We start from the raw sequence: 15058 nt of genomic DNA, 5'->3' as shown, positions 1-15058 counted from the left end.
CGACTTAGTGAACTCTGGAAGCATGTGCAGTTCTTAGGGAATTTTCTAGAAAATTCTGGAAGATTCGCAGGAAAAACATTAAATTCGCCAGCACACAATCAGTGCATCTCAGTTAAAGATCATCAAGAGGACAGTGATAAAGCCACGAGAAGTGCAGATAGTGACAAAAAGCGACAAACAAGGATTATTGTGTTGAATATTAAGCAAAAGTAAGTGTTTTTATTAGGAAAAGTTGATCAACTTGGGGAAAAATGTAATTTTTCCTTATTTGGCCACAAAATCTCGTGATTTTTCACATCATCTCATTCATGTGTCCCCTTGTCAATCCCCACAAGAGCTTTTCCATGCCGACAAGTGTTACAATGAGGGGGAAAATAGCGCCCCGACCTGTGGCATTGAGACTTCTTTGAGTTACTCTCAAGGGCATCCCACGTCATCAAACCCACGATTTTCCCTCAAGAGACACCTAAATGAGAAAATAACTCTGTGATTCATGCTCTCATGTGTTGGGAAATTGCCTCAAGACCCCATCAAGGGCTTTCCACCGAGTTGATGACGTTTCGTAAGAGCGCAAAAGGCGTTCAAGATGGAGGGAGGGCGAGTTCGCACCCGGAAGCTTTCGATTAATCGACTTTCTCGAGAACTTTCGCAAAATCTCGCGATTCTGGGCTATTTTTGTGCAGATGAGGCACTTTTTCCTTACTTTCCTCTTATTTTCATCTCGGTTTTTCATATTTATGGAAAATTTATCGAATTGGATATTTGGGGCCGTGTTTATATTCTGAGGGTCATTGACCATTTATCCAAAATAACCCACTTTTTTTTTCTTTTCTCTTTGAGCAGAAACAAAATACAATGGGAAAGGATTTCTACAGAATTCTGGGCATCAACAACAGTGCTAGCGATGATGAGATCAAGAAGGCGTATAGAAAGTTGGCGCTAAAGTATCATCCGGACAAGAACAAATCCCCAGCGGCTGAGGAGCGCTTCAAGGAGATCGCCGAGGCTTACGAAGTGCTGTCGGACAAGAAGAAGCGCGATATCTACGACAAATACGGCGAGGAGGGGCTCAAGGGCGGCATTCCCGGAGCCACAGGCCAGGATGGACAGTTCACATATGAATTCCATGGCGATCCGAGAGCCACATTCGCGCAGTTCTTCGGCTCCAGCGACCCTTTCGGGGCGTTCTTCGGCACGGATCCTCAGCGAATGTTCGAAACACACAACATCTTCGGCGGTCTGGATGATGAGGACATGTTTGGGGCACAGTTTGGTGGCCGCGGACCGGCTGGAGCCTTCCGGTCGCAGTCGTTTAACGTGCAGGGCGGCGGTTCGCCGAAGAGGAGGAATCAGCAGGACCCGCCGATTGAGCACAATCTGTACGTGGGACTCGAGGATGTTGATCAGGGTTGCACGAAGAAGATGAAGATTAAGAGGATGGCCATGGGGCCAGATGGGCAGCCCTACAAGGAGGAGAAGATGCTGACGATCACCGTGAAGCCGGGCTGGAAGGCGGGCACGAAGATAACGTTCCAGCGAGAGGGAGATCAGGTACCAGGAAAGATTCCAGCTGACATTGTTTTCATCATTCACGACAAGCCTCATCAGCACTTCAAGCGTGAGGGCAGTGACATCCGATACACGGCTAAGATCAGCCTCAGGGACGCTCTATGCGGCACCAGAATCACCGTTCCCACGCTCCAGGGTGGATCTTTCGCCCTCGAGACGACCGGTGAGGTGGTGAAGCCCAACACGGTGAAGAGATTCCAGGGAAAGGGTCTGCCGTTCCCGAAAGAGCCCTCAAAGAAAGGCGATCTGCTCGTGTCTTTCGATATAAAATTTCCCGACACAATATCTTCAGGCACGAAGGACATTCTGATGGATTTGCTGCCCAATTGAGCGCAGAAGGCGCAAGATTGTATATAATTTGCTGTATTTCTCACTTGAATGTAACCTCTCATGTTTATGAATTATTATTGATATTACTGTAAATAAATTAAGTACGTTTTAGTACAAAGAAAGTCTTGTAAATTGATACCTAATTGTCAGCCAATTCTTTTCGGAGGACCTGTTCTGGAGGAGATACAGGATGTCTTTAGGCGAAGCCATAAGGAAGATGAATATAATAAATATCAATTAAAATTGAATTTGTTCTGATAAACTCAATAAATCATCGGAATTATGAAAAATGCGCAGTCTAGAATCCTCAATCTGCCAAAATTCATCTTCTCTCACATCCATCTAGCATTATTTCCTCTGCAAGTCAATAAAAAAACACATCTTTCCGAGCATTTTCCACTCTCAGCTTTTCCTTTCCTTCAAACGGTTGCACCCGCAAATTCAAACAACCTTTTCAACACGGGAAAGTTGGCACCCTGTTCGCGGTGCTCAGCCAACTTCACTTTGCATGGCGTTGTCATCGTTCTTGGGTGAAGAAAAAATAAATTCGCTGTGCTGCTGAAGGAATTCGTCACTGAACAGGTAATTATACTTCAAAACGACCCAAATCTTCTGTAAAGTGCCCCCCAGTTGTCCGGGAATTGGTTGTGATTGTAGTTTCACGGGAAACTCGCATTTTTACCGCTGTTTCGCATCGATATCCGTGGGAAAATTCCAACATGCCGATGGAGGTCTTCCTCATGCGTGTTTGTCTTTTGGGCACTTTTGCGGCTCCGAGGTGCTGTTCGTGGCGTTTTTCCTTGCTCTGTGGGGTGTATGGGACATTCTCGGAGCAAGTTTTGGGCACTTCCTGTGTGTAGCTGTGACGGAAACGGTGCGTTGGCCGCCCGCAAAGCCGCCCATTTGCCGATGAATCAGCGTTCGAGGGGGCCATTTTCCCACTCCAGCTCATCTGGATGACGACTGAGGTCGCTTTCCCGCTATTTGAGGGCTCCTTCCGGCGTCGAGGCGCCGCCCAGAGACTCCCGGAATGCGCGGCTCCCCCGCAGAGTTGCCTGAAGTGCCCTCTGGCGATGGGCCGCGGCGGCAGCGTGCGAGCGGGACAGCAAATCAGATGCTGAAGCGGTCCACTTTCCTCGATCTTTTCGACTGTGGCCCACTTTTGAGGCTCCAGAGGCTGCTCAGCCTCCCGGAATTGGAGTGTGAGAGGAGCATTTGCGAAATGCAATACTAAAAGTGCATCGGGAATGCCATTATTTTAGAAAATCACAAAAATGCCAAATCAAAACTGCAAAAAAACCAGAGCATAAAGATAAGAGATAAAAGAATTGGATATTTTCCCACAGAATTCACTGAAATGTGAGACATTTCGTGAAATTTCCAGCGTCTAACCTCACCATTTCACTCAATTTCTTCACCCGCGAGTGGATAATTGGGGGAAAAATTATATTTTTCTCGTCTTCAGCAATCAAGTCAGCAATAATGATGATCACGTGCAATAAACACGCGCCATTCGTGCTGAGATTTATGGTGAAGTTGACAAATCTCATAAATCCTCTTCTGCCTTTCCTTTTACCAACTTCTTCGTCACCGATTTTCCTCGGCGCTGAATAAATTTCTCCGCGGGTCAGGAAATGCGCGCGAACTAGGCAAAAATGTTGGGTGAGGCTGAAAAGGCGGCAGCGAAGCGCAAAATTATGCTGTGATCATCACGCTTTTGGGTTTTGGGGCTTCTCAATAGCTCATAAATTGTTCAATTGCTTAATTGGTTTGGTGATCATTTGGGATGTGTTCAGAACATGCTTTATTCTCGACTGTATCGGAAAACACAGAAACTGAGTGGCTCGAAAGCGGAAATGACACTTAAGCGCTCTGCGCGATTGTGGTGCTGTTTATCATCAAAAGATTGACTTTTCCTCCAATTTCTGGCCTTTCTTTTGGCTCTGTTCATGAGTCAATTAATTAAATATTTACATGATTCAGTGAATTTGTGACTCACTCTCATCTTATAATTCAATTCTTTCTCCTTCTCTCTCTTTCTTCCAATATAGTAAAATAATGGCGGTCAACGTGTATTCGACAAATGTGACGACAGAGAACCTTTCTCGCCATGACATGCTCTCGTGGGTGAATGATTGTCTGAACGCTCAGTTCACCAAGATCGAGGAGCTCTGCACAGGTAAAATATTGAAATCTATCAAATTCACAGCGCTATTTTTAGCCACATGATAAAGACTATCATGAGGCTTTCATCGCGTTCCAACCAGCTTTTCTACATAATTGAATAGAGCTCAGCTGTGCTCCTAATTTCCACGCAAACAGATTATTTTGATCGTTTGGTCAATACATTATTTTATTCACGTGATGATGAAATTTGATGGGAAAGTAATGGAAAAATGAAATTGATTTTATCATCAGCAATTCGACAATTGGCAGAATTGATGTGATTCTAAAATCTAGATGAAAGATAAAGATGTAATTTTAAACGGGGTGAATTATTTGAGATTTTTTAAAGAAATTATGCATGCAAACAATAATTGTGAAAACATAATATTTTTATCTGTATAATCTTTCATTTATGTTTTCTGTATCCACTCAGATGAAACCCCTGAAATGCACCGTCACGTATCATAAAACACCTTTTTAGACGATTTTGCTACTCTCTTTCAGGTGCTGCCTATTGTCAGTACATGGACATGCTCTTCTCTGGATCGGTTCCCATGAAGCGAGTGAAATTTCGCACAAACCTCGAGCATGAATACATCCAAAATTTCAAGATCCTGCAGGCCGCCTTCAAGAAGATGAGCGTGGATAAAGTAAGTGACTAGTTTAAAAACAATCGAAAGCTGTACTCTTTTTGCTCTCACAATTTCATGAGTTGGTTGTGTAAGATTGAATTTTGAGAGAGAGAGAGGGAAATTTCTCAATTTTCTGTGCCCTGAGTTCAGATCATTCCCGTGGACAAACTGATCAAGGGGCGCTTCCAGGACAATTTTGAGTTTCTGCAGTGGTTCAAGAAATTCTTCGACGCCAATTACGACGGGCGCGAGTACGATCCATTGGAGGCGAGGTTTGGCATTCAGCTGGGACAGGGCGCCGGTCAGGTGGAGGCCCCCGTGCTGGAGAAGCCGAGGCAGATTCAGCAGCCGCGCGCCCGGACTCAAGGCAGTTAGTGTCTTGCTTGACGAACAGAAGACAGACACTCAATTTCCCTCTTGCAGACTTGATATTGCTTTGGCTCATTTGCACATTTTGACTCCTCACCAAAATCACATCACAGTTCATCTTTCATTTCTCTGTTATTTCGTCTGCAAATTGGGAATTTTACACGGCATATTTCTTTCAAATTTCATCGCATCGAGAAATCGGGAGGAAAGTTATGACTCTTCCTCAGCATCTCTCGGTGCCTTGTTGCGTGAAATTATGTTAATTTTTCTCATTTTTCTAGAACACAGGGAGTGGCGGTGAATTTATCCACTAAATTTATGTATAGATTCTCTTGTTTTCTAATGTTTTTCATTTACCAATTTTATCTACATATAATTTCCATCGCAAATTGGTTGCTGCTGTAGAAGTTCTTCGATTAACAGTGAATCAAATTAGCGAGTTTATTAATGAATATTTTACCACATTCTTAATATATTGCAGTGATTTTTGATACTTTCACGTTAATCTTCAACTTCCGTTTTGTAAATACCTCATAATATTGTGTGAATAGAGAAAGAGAGAGAGAGAGATGAAAGAAAACATGTCAGTTTTGTCTTAATTCTGTTGATGAATATATAATGTGAGAGTATCACAAGTCAATGCGTGCTGGCTGAAGAATTAATTGAATCAAGTTAACCAGCTGTAATGAAATAATAATAATCGAAGAATTTTTGCCTACAGAAATACAAACAAAAGTTCCTTTTCAGATTTGCCATCTCTTGAGTCCGTCTGTGAAAGTTGTTGTTTTTTTCCAAATTGGTCTTCAAAATCACTCTTCTATGTGTTTTTTATATGTACAATTGTTTATTTATGTCTCACCGTCAGTATTTGTTATGTTTTTTTTTCTTTCTTTCTTCCCATTCTAGATAATCCCCATTGATAGATTAGTTAAGGGGCGCTTCCAAGACAATTTTGAATTCTTACAATGGTTCAAGAAGTTTTTCGACGCCAATTACGATGGGAAAGATTACGATGCGCTGGTGGCGCGCGAGAATTTGCCGATGGGAATGGGATCGGCGGCCTCGTCCAAGAGCGCTCTTGCCGCTCCGCCGAGGCGCTCCATTCCCGCCATGGCGCCCGCGGCGCGCGTCCCGGCGAAGCCTAGTACGTCTCTTTCTCATGCATTTTCACCTTACTCTTCCTCCCCAAATTTTGTGTGAATCCTGTGAGAAAATCCCTTCCGGACGACTCTCTTGTGGCTTCTTGCCAGCTGTTGTGTTGTTCGTCACTTTCACGCTAAGCGCTCTCAGTTTACTGGCCAAAGATTCTCTTGGCTGACTTTTTGTGTATCAGAGAGGCAAATTGTACAAAAGACTTGGTGGAGGATTGGTGCTTGTCGGCAATTGTCGGATGATTTATTTGTGATAATTTCAGTAATTCATTCTAGTCCTTCAAGAATATTTTGGAAATCTGAACAGTGAGAAAACCCAAAGCTAGGTTTCTAATAGAGGAAGGAACACAGTCGGAAACTATTAAAAAGTTCAATAGAGATATTTAGAATGTTGTTTTATGAAAAATTGTCGTTAAATTGATTTGTTTGTGCCACTCATGACCTGAAATCGTACAACATACCATGATCCGACAATTGCTGCAAGTGACGCTCTTTTGAGACCTCTTCACAGAAGCTTCTGCATGTTTTTAAATCACTAAACTCTAAACAAAGTATCGCGCTTTGCATGCTTTTCACACTGAAACTCTAACATTCTCTGGAGCTTTTGGAAGTCGAATGAGGAAGACTTTCTCACTCACTTTCTTGTCGTTCGCCACAGTCACCAAAGCCCCGACGAGACCGGCCGCTGCTCCTGGGCATCGGGCTTCAAATTCGACGCCACCGAAGAAGCAGGACAGCCTTGGAAACCATCAGAACGCGACGGTGACGAACCAGCAAATTGAGGAGCTTTCGAATCAAGTGAGACACATCTTGCTAGCGCTTTATTGGGTGATTTTGCATGCTTTTATGACTATTTTTAGGTCATGGACATGAGGATGAACTTGGATGGCCTGGAAAAAGAGAGAGATTTCTACTTTGCTAAGCTGCGCGACATCGAGATATTGTAAGTGAATTTTCCGACGGGCTCTAAAGCTGATGGAAAATTGGATGCTGACAAATGATTTTCATTTTCACAGATGTCAAGATGCGGATGAAGGCGAACCTCAACCCATTGTTCAAAAAATCCTCGATATTCTCTATGCGACTGAGGTGAGTTTTACTAGGCGATTTTATGATTCAATGAAGTCTAGTGATGAGTGTGAATTTTCAGGATGGTTTCGCCCCTCCGGATGAATTAACGCCGCCTGATCAAGAGGAATATTAGAGAAAATAAGAAAGATTTTGTCGTTCAACTGTTGATCAGAAAGAAAGTGAGAAAAAATCCCTCTTTGTGCTTCATTATTTGGTTTTCTTATTTTATTCATCAGGCCTCAGAAAAATTGTAAAAACAGAAGGAAATGAAGATTTTTTTTAGAAACTACATCTCAAGAAAAGAAAAGGACGATAACATGAATTCAAATTAGAAATGGGAACTATTTTAAAATAAATATCATATCTTAATTGCAGAAAGAATAATGTGAAAAATGCATCGCGCAAGATTTTTTTAGAGATGAAGATATATGAAAAATTCTACTGGCCATTATTTAAACATTTTTAGTAATATTCTTACCATTTTTCTTCATTCATGCATTTTGTTTTGTGTATCGAATAAGCTCTTGAAGACATCTTTGAAGTATTTTTGTCATATCTTTTTTTGTTTACGAGAGAAATGAGAATGAATATGAGACTTCTTTTGCGAATCATTTGAAAATTCCATTTAATGAGGTTATAAAAGTCCAAATTTTAGACCCGGATTGTTAAACACTATCATTTAAATAAAAAATGAGAAGAAATTTGATCGAACTCTCAGAACTAATGAGCGATTTTGTGTTAGGAAAGTCGACAATAGATAACGAGTTGCAATAGTCAAAGTTTTAGAAAGAGAAAAAATGCATAGAAAGTTAGAGAACGGGTGAAAAGTGTGCTGAAAGTATTAGGGAAAAGCAATTTTTGCCGTGAATCCTGATTTTTCGTAGGTCTCTGTGAGAAATTTAGGACGATTTCGCACTGATCTTGACAAAATAAAATTGTGAAGCTATTTCGCACACAAGAATACATTTTCTTACTTCATTGATATTTTGATCCTTTTTTGAGTGCTGAAGTGAGAGAAATTAGGCAATATATAGTCCAAAAGTCGCTTTTACTAGCTTTATCAGTGGAAAATCTCAAGATAAGACATTATGAAGGCGTGTCAACAATGCATTGTCGACAGAAACGCATCAACAATCGCTCAACTCAGTGCTTTATGAAGAAAAGTCTCTGCAGAGAATGAGAAAAGAGAGAAAACACTTAAATTACTCATTTTATATTGTAAAAGAACCTATGAATTTAGACATGCATTAATTTTACACTCTATTTCCCCTCAAGATTTATATTTTAGGTAATTTTCACTTAATATTTCTTACGATTTTTTATACTCCCAAACGCAATTTGCAATATCGAGCCAAGTCGAGTCTTCACATGATCTTCATTGCATTTTACAAGCACACACATTTTTTGTCAATTGTAATTTAATTTAAAAACACAGACGAGAACGGGAAGAATAAATGTGAAGACGAACAATTCGGTGAATGGTTTTTTACGCATTATAAAAGAAATTATATTGTGAAGAGAAAAGCAGAATTAACAAAGTGAGATGGAAATCAGTGGAAAAAGTTTATCAAGCTAACTTTTTAAATGCTACTATATTGCAATTGTATAAAATATTACAATTTATTAAATTATTATGTAATACAGCGTATTTGGAGTGTTTTTGTGGTTTTCATTGACTCTCGATTTTCCTCAGAATCAAAATTCAGAGTTTTCTTCGTCCCGTTTTTGCGCCCCCTGGTGGTGAACATAGCTAGTCGCGTCCGTCAAGTTCCTCAGTTTGACGGATTGAAGGGTGTTTTTCCGTAGCTTTCCAAGGAAAATCACATCAGAGTGATGATTTTCCTGCTCTAGAAGCAGTCATGAGTGTGTCAATGAAGTCTCTGATAAGTTATCTAGTGGTAGTTCTACTAGGTGAGTCCTAAAATCTCTGTTTACCTCCTGGACATTGATAAGGATTCCCGGACAGTCATTTTAGGGCATTTCTCAGCTGGATCCCGTGTCATTGAGCTCAGCGATAGATTTCTGGACGTGAGACATGAGGGTCAGTGGTTTGTGAAGTTTTACGCTCCATGGTGCGCCCATTGCAAGCGCCTCGAGCCCATTTGGTAGGTGTTTCCAATCGTGCTTTCCGGGAGTCGTTCTGATTGTCCGTAATTGCTTCCAGGTCTCATGTCGCCCAGACGCTATACAACACAAACGTCCGGGTGGGCAAAGTGGACTGCACGCGGTTCACGAGTGTGGCGCAGGCCTTCAACATCAACAGCTTCCCCACGATTATGTTCCTGAAGGAGGGCGTGGAGTTTCTCTATAACGGCGAACGCTCCAAGGATGAACTTATTCACTTTGTGATGCGCATGTCGGGTCCGCCGGTGCAGCTGGTCACGCGCACGGACAGCGTGGACATGCTGAAGGCCAGCCATCCGATCTTCTTCGCCTTCGTGGGTCGCCAGGAGGGCCTCTTGTGGGACACTTACACCGCCGTGGCGGAATCCTTCCAGGCTCACGGCTTCTTCTACGCCACATCCGTCGAAATCGCTCGTGAACACTTCGACATCGACGTTCTGCCCGCAGTGATTGTATACAAGGAGAGAAGCCACTTTTTCTACCCTCGTGAGTGACGAAAGAATCCCTAAAACACATTGAGCACCAATCAAATTGCTTTATCCTCTATTACAGTGTCTGGTGAGCTTCCGGCTGTGGAGCCCAGCCACATGAACAGGACGCTACACATGTGGGTGAACGAGGAGCGCTTCTCACTCTTCCCGAAAGTCACGCGCAGCAACATCAACGAATTGATGTTGACTCGGAAATTCCTTGTGTTGGCGGTGGTGGAGGAAAACCGCCTGGCGGAAGTACAGGCGCACGAGCTGGAGTTCCGGGACATGATTGAGGGCATCATCAGGACGCAGCACGAGCGCTGGCACTCGCGTTTCCAGTTTGGGTGGATCGGCAGCCCGGAATTGGCGCATTCCATCGCCATGGACACACTGGCCACGCCTCACTTGCTCGTGCTGAACTCCACCACGTCTGAGCATCACATTCCCGATGACGAACCACTGAAACTCACAGCAGAGGCTGTACAAGTCTTCCTGGAGCACATCCACAACCAAAGTGCACCGGCTTTCGGCGGCAATTCGCTGCCGGTGCGTTTGTACAGGACATACTTCGAGGCGAGGAGGAGCTTGAGTGAAATGTGGCGTGGAAATCCAGTGCTGACGTCTGTCCTGTTCGGACTGCCGTTGGGTTTCTTGTCACTGATTGTGTATTCCATCTGCTGTGCCGATATCCTCGATGCAGACGATGAGGATACGGATGCTCACGAGAAGAACGAGTGAAGAGCGATGAGAGGATTTATTGAAGCTAGTCAACTTGAGATCTCACCAGTCACCAGGCCTCGGAAGAGGATTTTAAAGGACGCTCAGTTGAAGAATTGACCGACGAGTACTAAAGTCAATCTATTCCCAATGTTTTGTCAAGACAAATCAAAATCAACAGTATTATCAATAGAAAACTCGAATATCTGAGCTTAAAACTAAACAAGAACTGAAAAATCACCGGTTTCACACGCAATCGTCCTTTTGATAACTCCGAATCATTTTATGCGCACCTTTCGATGTATTTTTACCATTTAACGTCTTTATGGTAAATTCTTCAACTGAAAAGCTTCCTAAACCCCTGACCATCGGCCTTGCTGAAGCCCAGGAAACCCAGAAAGTAGAATTTTTACCCGGGAAAGGTCTTGTAAAAATTATGTGACAATTTAATCATTCTGGCAGATTACAATAAACATCCCGCGAGAAGTGCGTAGTGAATTACTTGCCGAGTAAGCGCGTGAATTTGGGGATGAAGATCAGTGATTTACAGTCCGTAGTCTTCGTCATCAGAGTCCAGAGCCGTGCGCCTCCGGTCAAACTTCACAGCAGAGGTGCTGCGCGGCATTTGCTTATTTACACTCTCGAGGAGTTGCACAAGCTGCCCATCGTCCAGTTTGCCTGAAATTTGGCCCATTTGAGCCATCCGGACGACCATCTGTTCCACCATTTGCGCCTTCTCGGGTTTGCTGAGTTTCAGCGTGTTGAGACGCGCCCTAGCCGCCTGATCCATGATCTGGGCCAGGATGGCATTCTTCATATCCTCCTCCTGCCGGCGGCGCTCCTCCTGAGCCTCTCCTTGCTGCTTCTGATCAGGACCTCCCTAGTAAGGTTATGTCGATCTATCAGAAAGTCCTTTACAACATTCTTCAAGCCTCTCACATATTGCTTCTGCATTTCAGCCAATCTCTGAGCACGGATGGCACTTAATTCGTCATCTGCCATTGTGATTTTCTGCGAAAACTTCCGTAAAATGCAATATTTCCAGCAACTTCCTCGACAATTCACCGGAGACTAAACACAACACTTTTTGACATATTGAGCGCTGCAATCGCGCGACTCCCGGACTTTCGTTGAGTCGTAAATAGAATTTTCCAATAAATTTTCTCTCCTTCATATTCATTTTATTACTTCCTAACTTGTTGGTCGTGGCCTCAGAATGAGCTTCCCCGTGTCGTCGCAGGACATGTTGAAGTCGTTGAGGACAGTTCTCGTGCGTGATGTGATTATTTGCGGTGCTATGACGAGTCTATGGATTCCGTATGCGAAGAGCATCACTGAAAAAAGCACAATATTAGAAAATCCTCTCGAAATATTAATGTAGAAGCTTACTACCGAGGATGATGATGCCAACTGTGAAAATTGGATGATTCAGCAGGGATTCTGTGAATGGAACAACTGATGTCCGAGGATCTGTCAGCCAATACCAAGCGCCCAGCGCTGTTAGCGTGGATATCACAAAGAGGATTACTGCAAAATCCATAAAACTGATTAGAGACCTATCACTAGATATCTGCCATATCATATCAATGTACTTCTCCAGCGAAGTGTGGGCGGATGGAGGGCTGCAATCACTTCCGTCAATCGCCTCTCGAAGGCTTTCAAGTCTAAGTGCAATTCAAAGAGATTTTCTAGGTCAATCAGTGGAATTTCACTTTAAATTGATACCAACCTTCACAAGCAGATTGCTCCATTTGAGACATTGCTGGTGATTGAGGAAAAACTATACTTTTTCATAGATTTTCACAGAGGAGAAATTTTTCACAACAAACTTTGCCAGAGTGTGGTTATGTAGACTTAACGAAAAAGTCGGCAGCGCCAGTGGTGTCCAACACTAGTATTCTCTACACGCCGTTTTGTTGTGATATCGTGTGATGGTAGAAAATCGTGAAAAACGCGAAGAAAACTCAATGGAGGTGGAGAGGAAAAACCTCTCACACCTTCATACAGTGAGGTTCTACAATTTGCCACCTCGAGGAATTACGTGTATGGCCTATAATGCTGAACAGAAGAAACTGGCTCTTTCGAGGTTAGATTTGTTTGTTTACTTCAAACCGGGAGGCTTATTTGGGGTCCTTTTCTTTGCAGGTCAGATGCGTCAATAGAAGTGTGGAGTGTGTCTGCAACGCCATTTATGGAGAGAGTCATATTTGGAGCTCCTAATGCTTCTATAGAGGCTCTGGCGTGGGTCAATGGTGCCTTGTTGAGTGCAGGACTTTCCGGAGAGATTGTGTACTGGAATCTGCGAAAGCTGGAACCACAGCAGAGTCTGATGGTTACAGGAAGTTCTGTGTGGTGTCTAGATGTGCATAAGAATGTTGTTGCGGCGGGAACTGAGGAAGGGTACCTGAATATTTGTCGCATGGAGGATGATTTTCTGGCTTATGAGCGGATGTTCGATCGACAGGAGGGCAGAATTCTCTGCTGTCGCTTCTCTCCGACCGGGGAGTACCTGGCCACGGGATCCATGGATGCGGTGAGAGTGTGGAATGTGCAGAATGGACATGCTTTGCACCGGATGACGCTCGTCAGAGTGGAGAAGAGAAAAGAAATTGTCGTCTGGGCGATAGAATACCTGCCGGATGATGTCGTGGTATCTGCAGATTCTTCGGGGAAGATCACCTTCTGGGATTCCAAGCTAGGATGCCAGACAGAAAGCTATCAGGCACTGAAAGCTGATGCTTTGTGCTTGGCGAAGAGTGAAGATTCCTCTAGAATCTTTATTTCAGGCACAGAACCTGTGATCAGGACTTACACACTCACGGCGATGAAGAAGGACAATCAAGTAGTGAAGAAGTGGGTAAAATCTGTTGAGAAATACCATCACTCTCACGATGTGAAAGCCCTTTCTGTGGCGGAAAATCATCTATTCTCTGGCGGAGTCGACAGTCATCTGGTGATCTCAGCTTTGACTACTACGAGAACAGCGAAATTCGCTCCTTTCCTGCGGCAAACATCGGGAGAAGTGACGGAGAATCGTCTGCTTCTGTTGCGCTATCTTAATCATGTGGAAGTATGGCAATTGGCGTCTTTGGACAACACGCAAGAGCTTCAGAAGCTCCTGGAAGTGCAGAGCCGCGACCAGGAAGCTATTGTGAGCTCCTCTTTGTCGCCATCGGGAGAAATTCTGCTCTATTCCACCGATACACAGATTAAGATGTTTCAGTTCGACTCTAGCACGAGACCGGCTCTTCTCACGCCCCTCAGAATCACGGCGGAGCAGTTTTCACCATGTCTTCACGCCTTTTTCGCCCGGGATTCTAAGACACTCGTGTTGGTCAAGGCTTCAGGACAAGTTGACGTGTTTACCATTACAAGTCAGATGGATTTGGATCACGTTCAGACCATTGAGACGCACAAGTGTAAGTAGAAAAGTAGTTTTGACGGAGATTTTACAGGGTGTGGCAGTCAATGTGATAAATTTAGTGCACTTGTTGAATTCTGAGAATTTCCATGAGTTGCTTTTCTGGGGTTTCTGAGCATAAATTAATTTGGTGGGTTTTGGAAAAGACAACAAAAATGGTTGAAAGGAAAATATTCACTTTATGTCTGTGTAATTTGAAATTAGCTGTTTTGATATTTCCATTCATGCGAAAAATACCTCGGCAAATGATGAGGAGAGATTTTGAGAGTCAACAGACGCTCTTCTGGGTGGAATTTTAAAAGTGGGAGGCTATTAAATGTGGGTGTTTTTCTTGACTGGTTTCAGATATCAAGGATGTCATTCACTTGGCATGTTTCGACGGCAGATTTCTTGTTCTGGTTGGGTTGTGCAACAGTGTTGTCGTGTGGCGATTTGAAAAGACGACCAAGAGATGGAAAAGACACATAAATTTGCCCAAATACACGAATCCTCCGACGGCGATGTGTATTCATCCCGCTTCGACGCGTCTTGTGGTGGTTTATCTCGATGGGAAGATGATTGAGTATGACTTGGAAGAGCTGCAGTTCACATTTTCCGTTCATATAGCCGAAGAGGCGCTCCAGAGACCGATAAGCAATATTGCTTTGGATCCTAGAAATCAGGATCTCTACATTCTTCAAGACGAGAATTCAATCTTCAGCATCAGGAAACTTCAAGAGGACGAAAATGCGACCGAAGATGGCCAGAATCAAGGAAAGAAAAGTAGAAACACATCGGATTCTAATGAGCAGAGAAAATTCTCTAAGAAAATCATCAGAGAAGCGAAGGTGAGAATCTTAAGTGATGTTTTTTTTGTCTTAATTATTTAGAAAAATATTTCTTTTTTCAGCACTTGGCGTTTTTGGCTTGGTTAGGAGACGAAGAGTTGGTGGCTGTGGAAATTTCCCCAGATTCCTTCCTGGAACAATTGCCAGCACCACTCAAAATTAAGAAGTTCGGCACAGGATAAGTTAATATATATTTTTTATTAACGCA

At 43.3% G+C, this 15058-nt stretch overlaps 6 protein-coding genes across 8 annotated transcripts; 4 read left to right on the top strand and 2 right to left on the bottom strand.

The window, feature by feature from the left end:
* The first annotated feature begins 11 nt into the window (after positions 1-11).
* On the top strand, positions 12-2136 carry LOC132261145 (dnaJ protein homolog 1). The gene is made up of 2 exons (XM_059759729.1): positions 12-209; positions 844-2136. Exon 2 carries the CDS (start codon positions 856-858, stop codon positions 1897-1899), a length of 1044 nt encoding a protein of 347 aa, XP_059615712.1. The 5' UTR covers positions 12-209; positions 844-855; the 3' UTR covers positions 1900-2136.
* Positions 2137-2394: 258 nt separating this feature from the next.
* LOC132260041 (microtubule-associated protein RP/EB family member 1) lies at positions 2395-8936 on the top strand. 2 transcript variants are annotated; one of them, XM_059757945.1, is made up of 8 exons: positions 2395-2481; positions 3951-4078; positions 4570-4715; positions 5973-6210; positions 6876-7015; positions 7078-7160; positions 7234-7306; positions 7368-8936. In XM_059757945.1, the coding sequence occupies exons 2-8, from the start codon at positions 3958-3960 to the stop codon at positions 7419-7421; spliced, it is 855 nt and encodes a 284-aa protein (XP_059613928.1). In that variant the 5' UTR covers positions 2395-2481; positions 3951-3957; the 3' UTR covers positions 7422-8936. The 2 variants fall into 2 exon arrangements, with proteins under 2 accessions (XP_059613928.1, XP_059613929.1); XM_059757946.1 differs by lacking the exon at positions 5973-6210 and adding an exon at positions 4848-5067.
* A 94-nt stretch (positions 8937-9030) lies between these two features.
* LOC132259767 (protein disulfide-isomerase TMX3) lies at positions 9031-10904 on the top strand. The gene is made up of 4 exons (XM_059757523.1): positions 9031-9199; positions 9255-9393; positions 9453-9898; positions 9965-10904. Exons 1-4 carry the CDS (start codon positions 9148-9150, stop codon positions 10621-10623), a joined length of 1296 nt encoding a protein of 431 aa, XP_059613506.1. The 5' UTR covers positions 9031-9147; the 3' UTR covers positions 10624-10904.
* Positions 10905-11027: 123 nt separating this feature from the next.
* Positions 11028-11721, bottom strand: LOC132259769 (programmed cell death protein 5). The gene is made up of 2 exons (XM_059757526.1): positions 11542-11721; positions 11028-11482 (listed from the first exon to the last, which is right to left on the bottom strand). The coding sequence occupies exons 1-2, from the start codon at positions 11602-11604 to the stop codon at positions 11147-11149; spliced, it is 399 nt and encodes a 132-aa protein (XP_059613509.1). The 5' UTR covers positions 11605-11721; the 3' UTR covers positions 11028-11146.
* A 19-nt stretch (positions 11722-11740) lies between these two features.
* Positions 11741-12472, bottom strand: LOC132259770 (nuclear envelope phosphatase-regulatory subunit 1 homolog). Of its 2 annotated transcripts, none has more exons than XM_059757527.1 (4): positions 12332-12472; positions 12195-12266; positions 11992-12129; positions 11741-11936 (listed from the first exon to the last, which is right to left on the bottom strand). In XM_059757527.1, exons 1-4 carry the CDS (start codon positions 12360-12362, stop codon positions 11794-11796), a joined length of 384 nt encoding a protein of 127 aa, XP_059613510.1. In that variant the 5' UTR covers positions 12363-12472; the 3' UTR covers positions 11741-11793. The 2 variants fall into 2 exon arrangements, with proteins under 2 accessions (XP_059613510.1, XP_059613511.1); XM_059757528.1 differs by having other exon boundaries at positions 11745-11936; positions 11995-12129; positions 12332-12471.
* A 13-nt stretch (positions 12473-12485) lies between these two features.
* Positions 12486-15058, top strand: LOC132259766 (U3 small nucleolar RNA-associated protein 4 homolog). The gene is made up of 4 exons (XM_059757522.1): positions 12486-12688; positions 12748-14021; positions 14369-14850; positions 14913-15058. The coding sequence occupies exons 1-4, from the start codon at positions 12534-12536 to the stop codon at positions 15030-15032; spliced, it is 2031 nt and encodes a 676-aa protein (XP_059613505.1). The 5' UTR covers positions 12486-12533; the 3' UTR covers positions 15033-15058.

Source organism: Phlebotomus argentipes, unplaced genomic scaffold (genome assembly GCF_947086385.1).
Source record: "Phlebotomus argentipes unplaced genomic scaffold, Phlebotomus argentipes genome assembly scaffold_18, whole genome shotgun sequence".
Classification (NCBI taxonomy): Eukaryota; Metazoa; Arthropoda; class Insecta; order Diptera; family Psychodidae; genus Phlebotomus; species Phlebotomus argentipes.
Note: the sequence above shows the minus strand (reverse complement) of the source record. Positions and strands in the feature narration are given on the sequence as shown.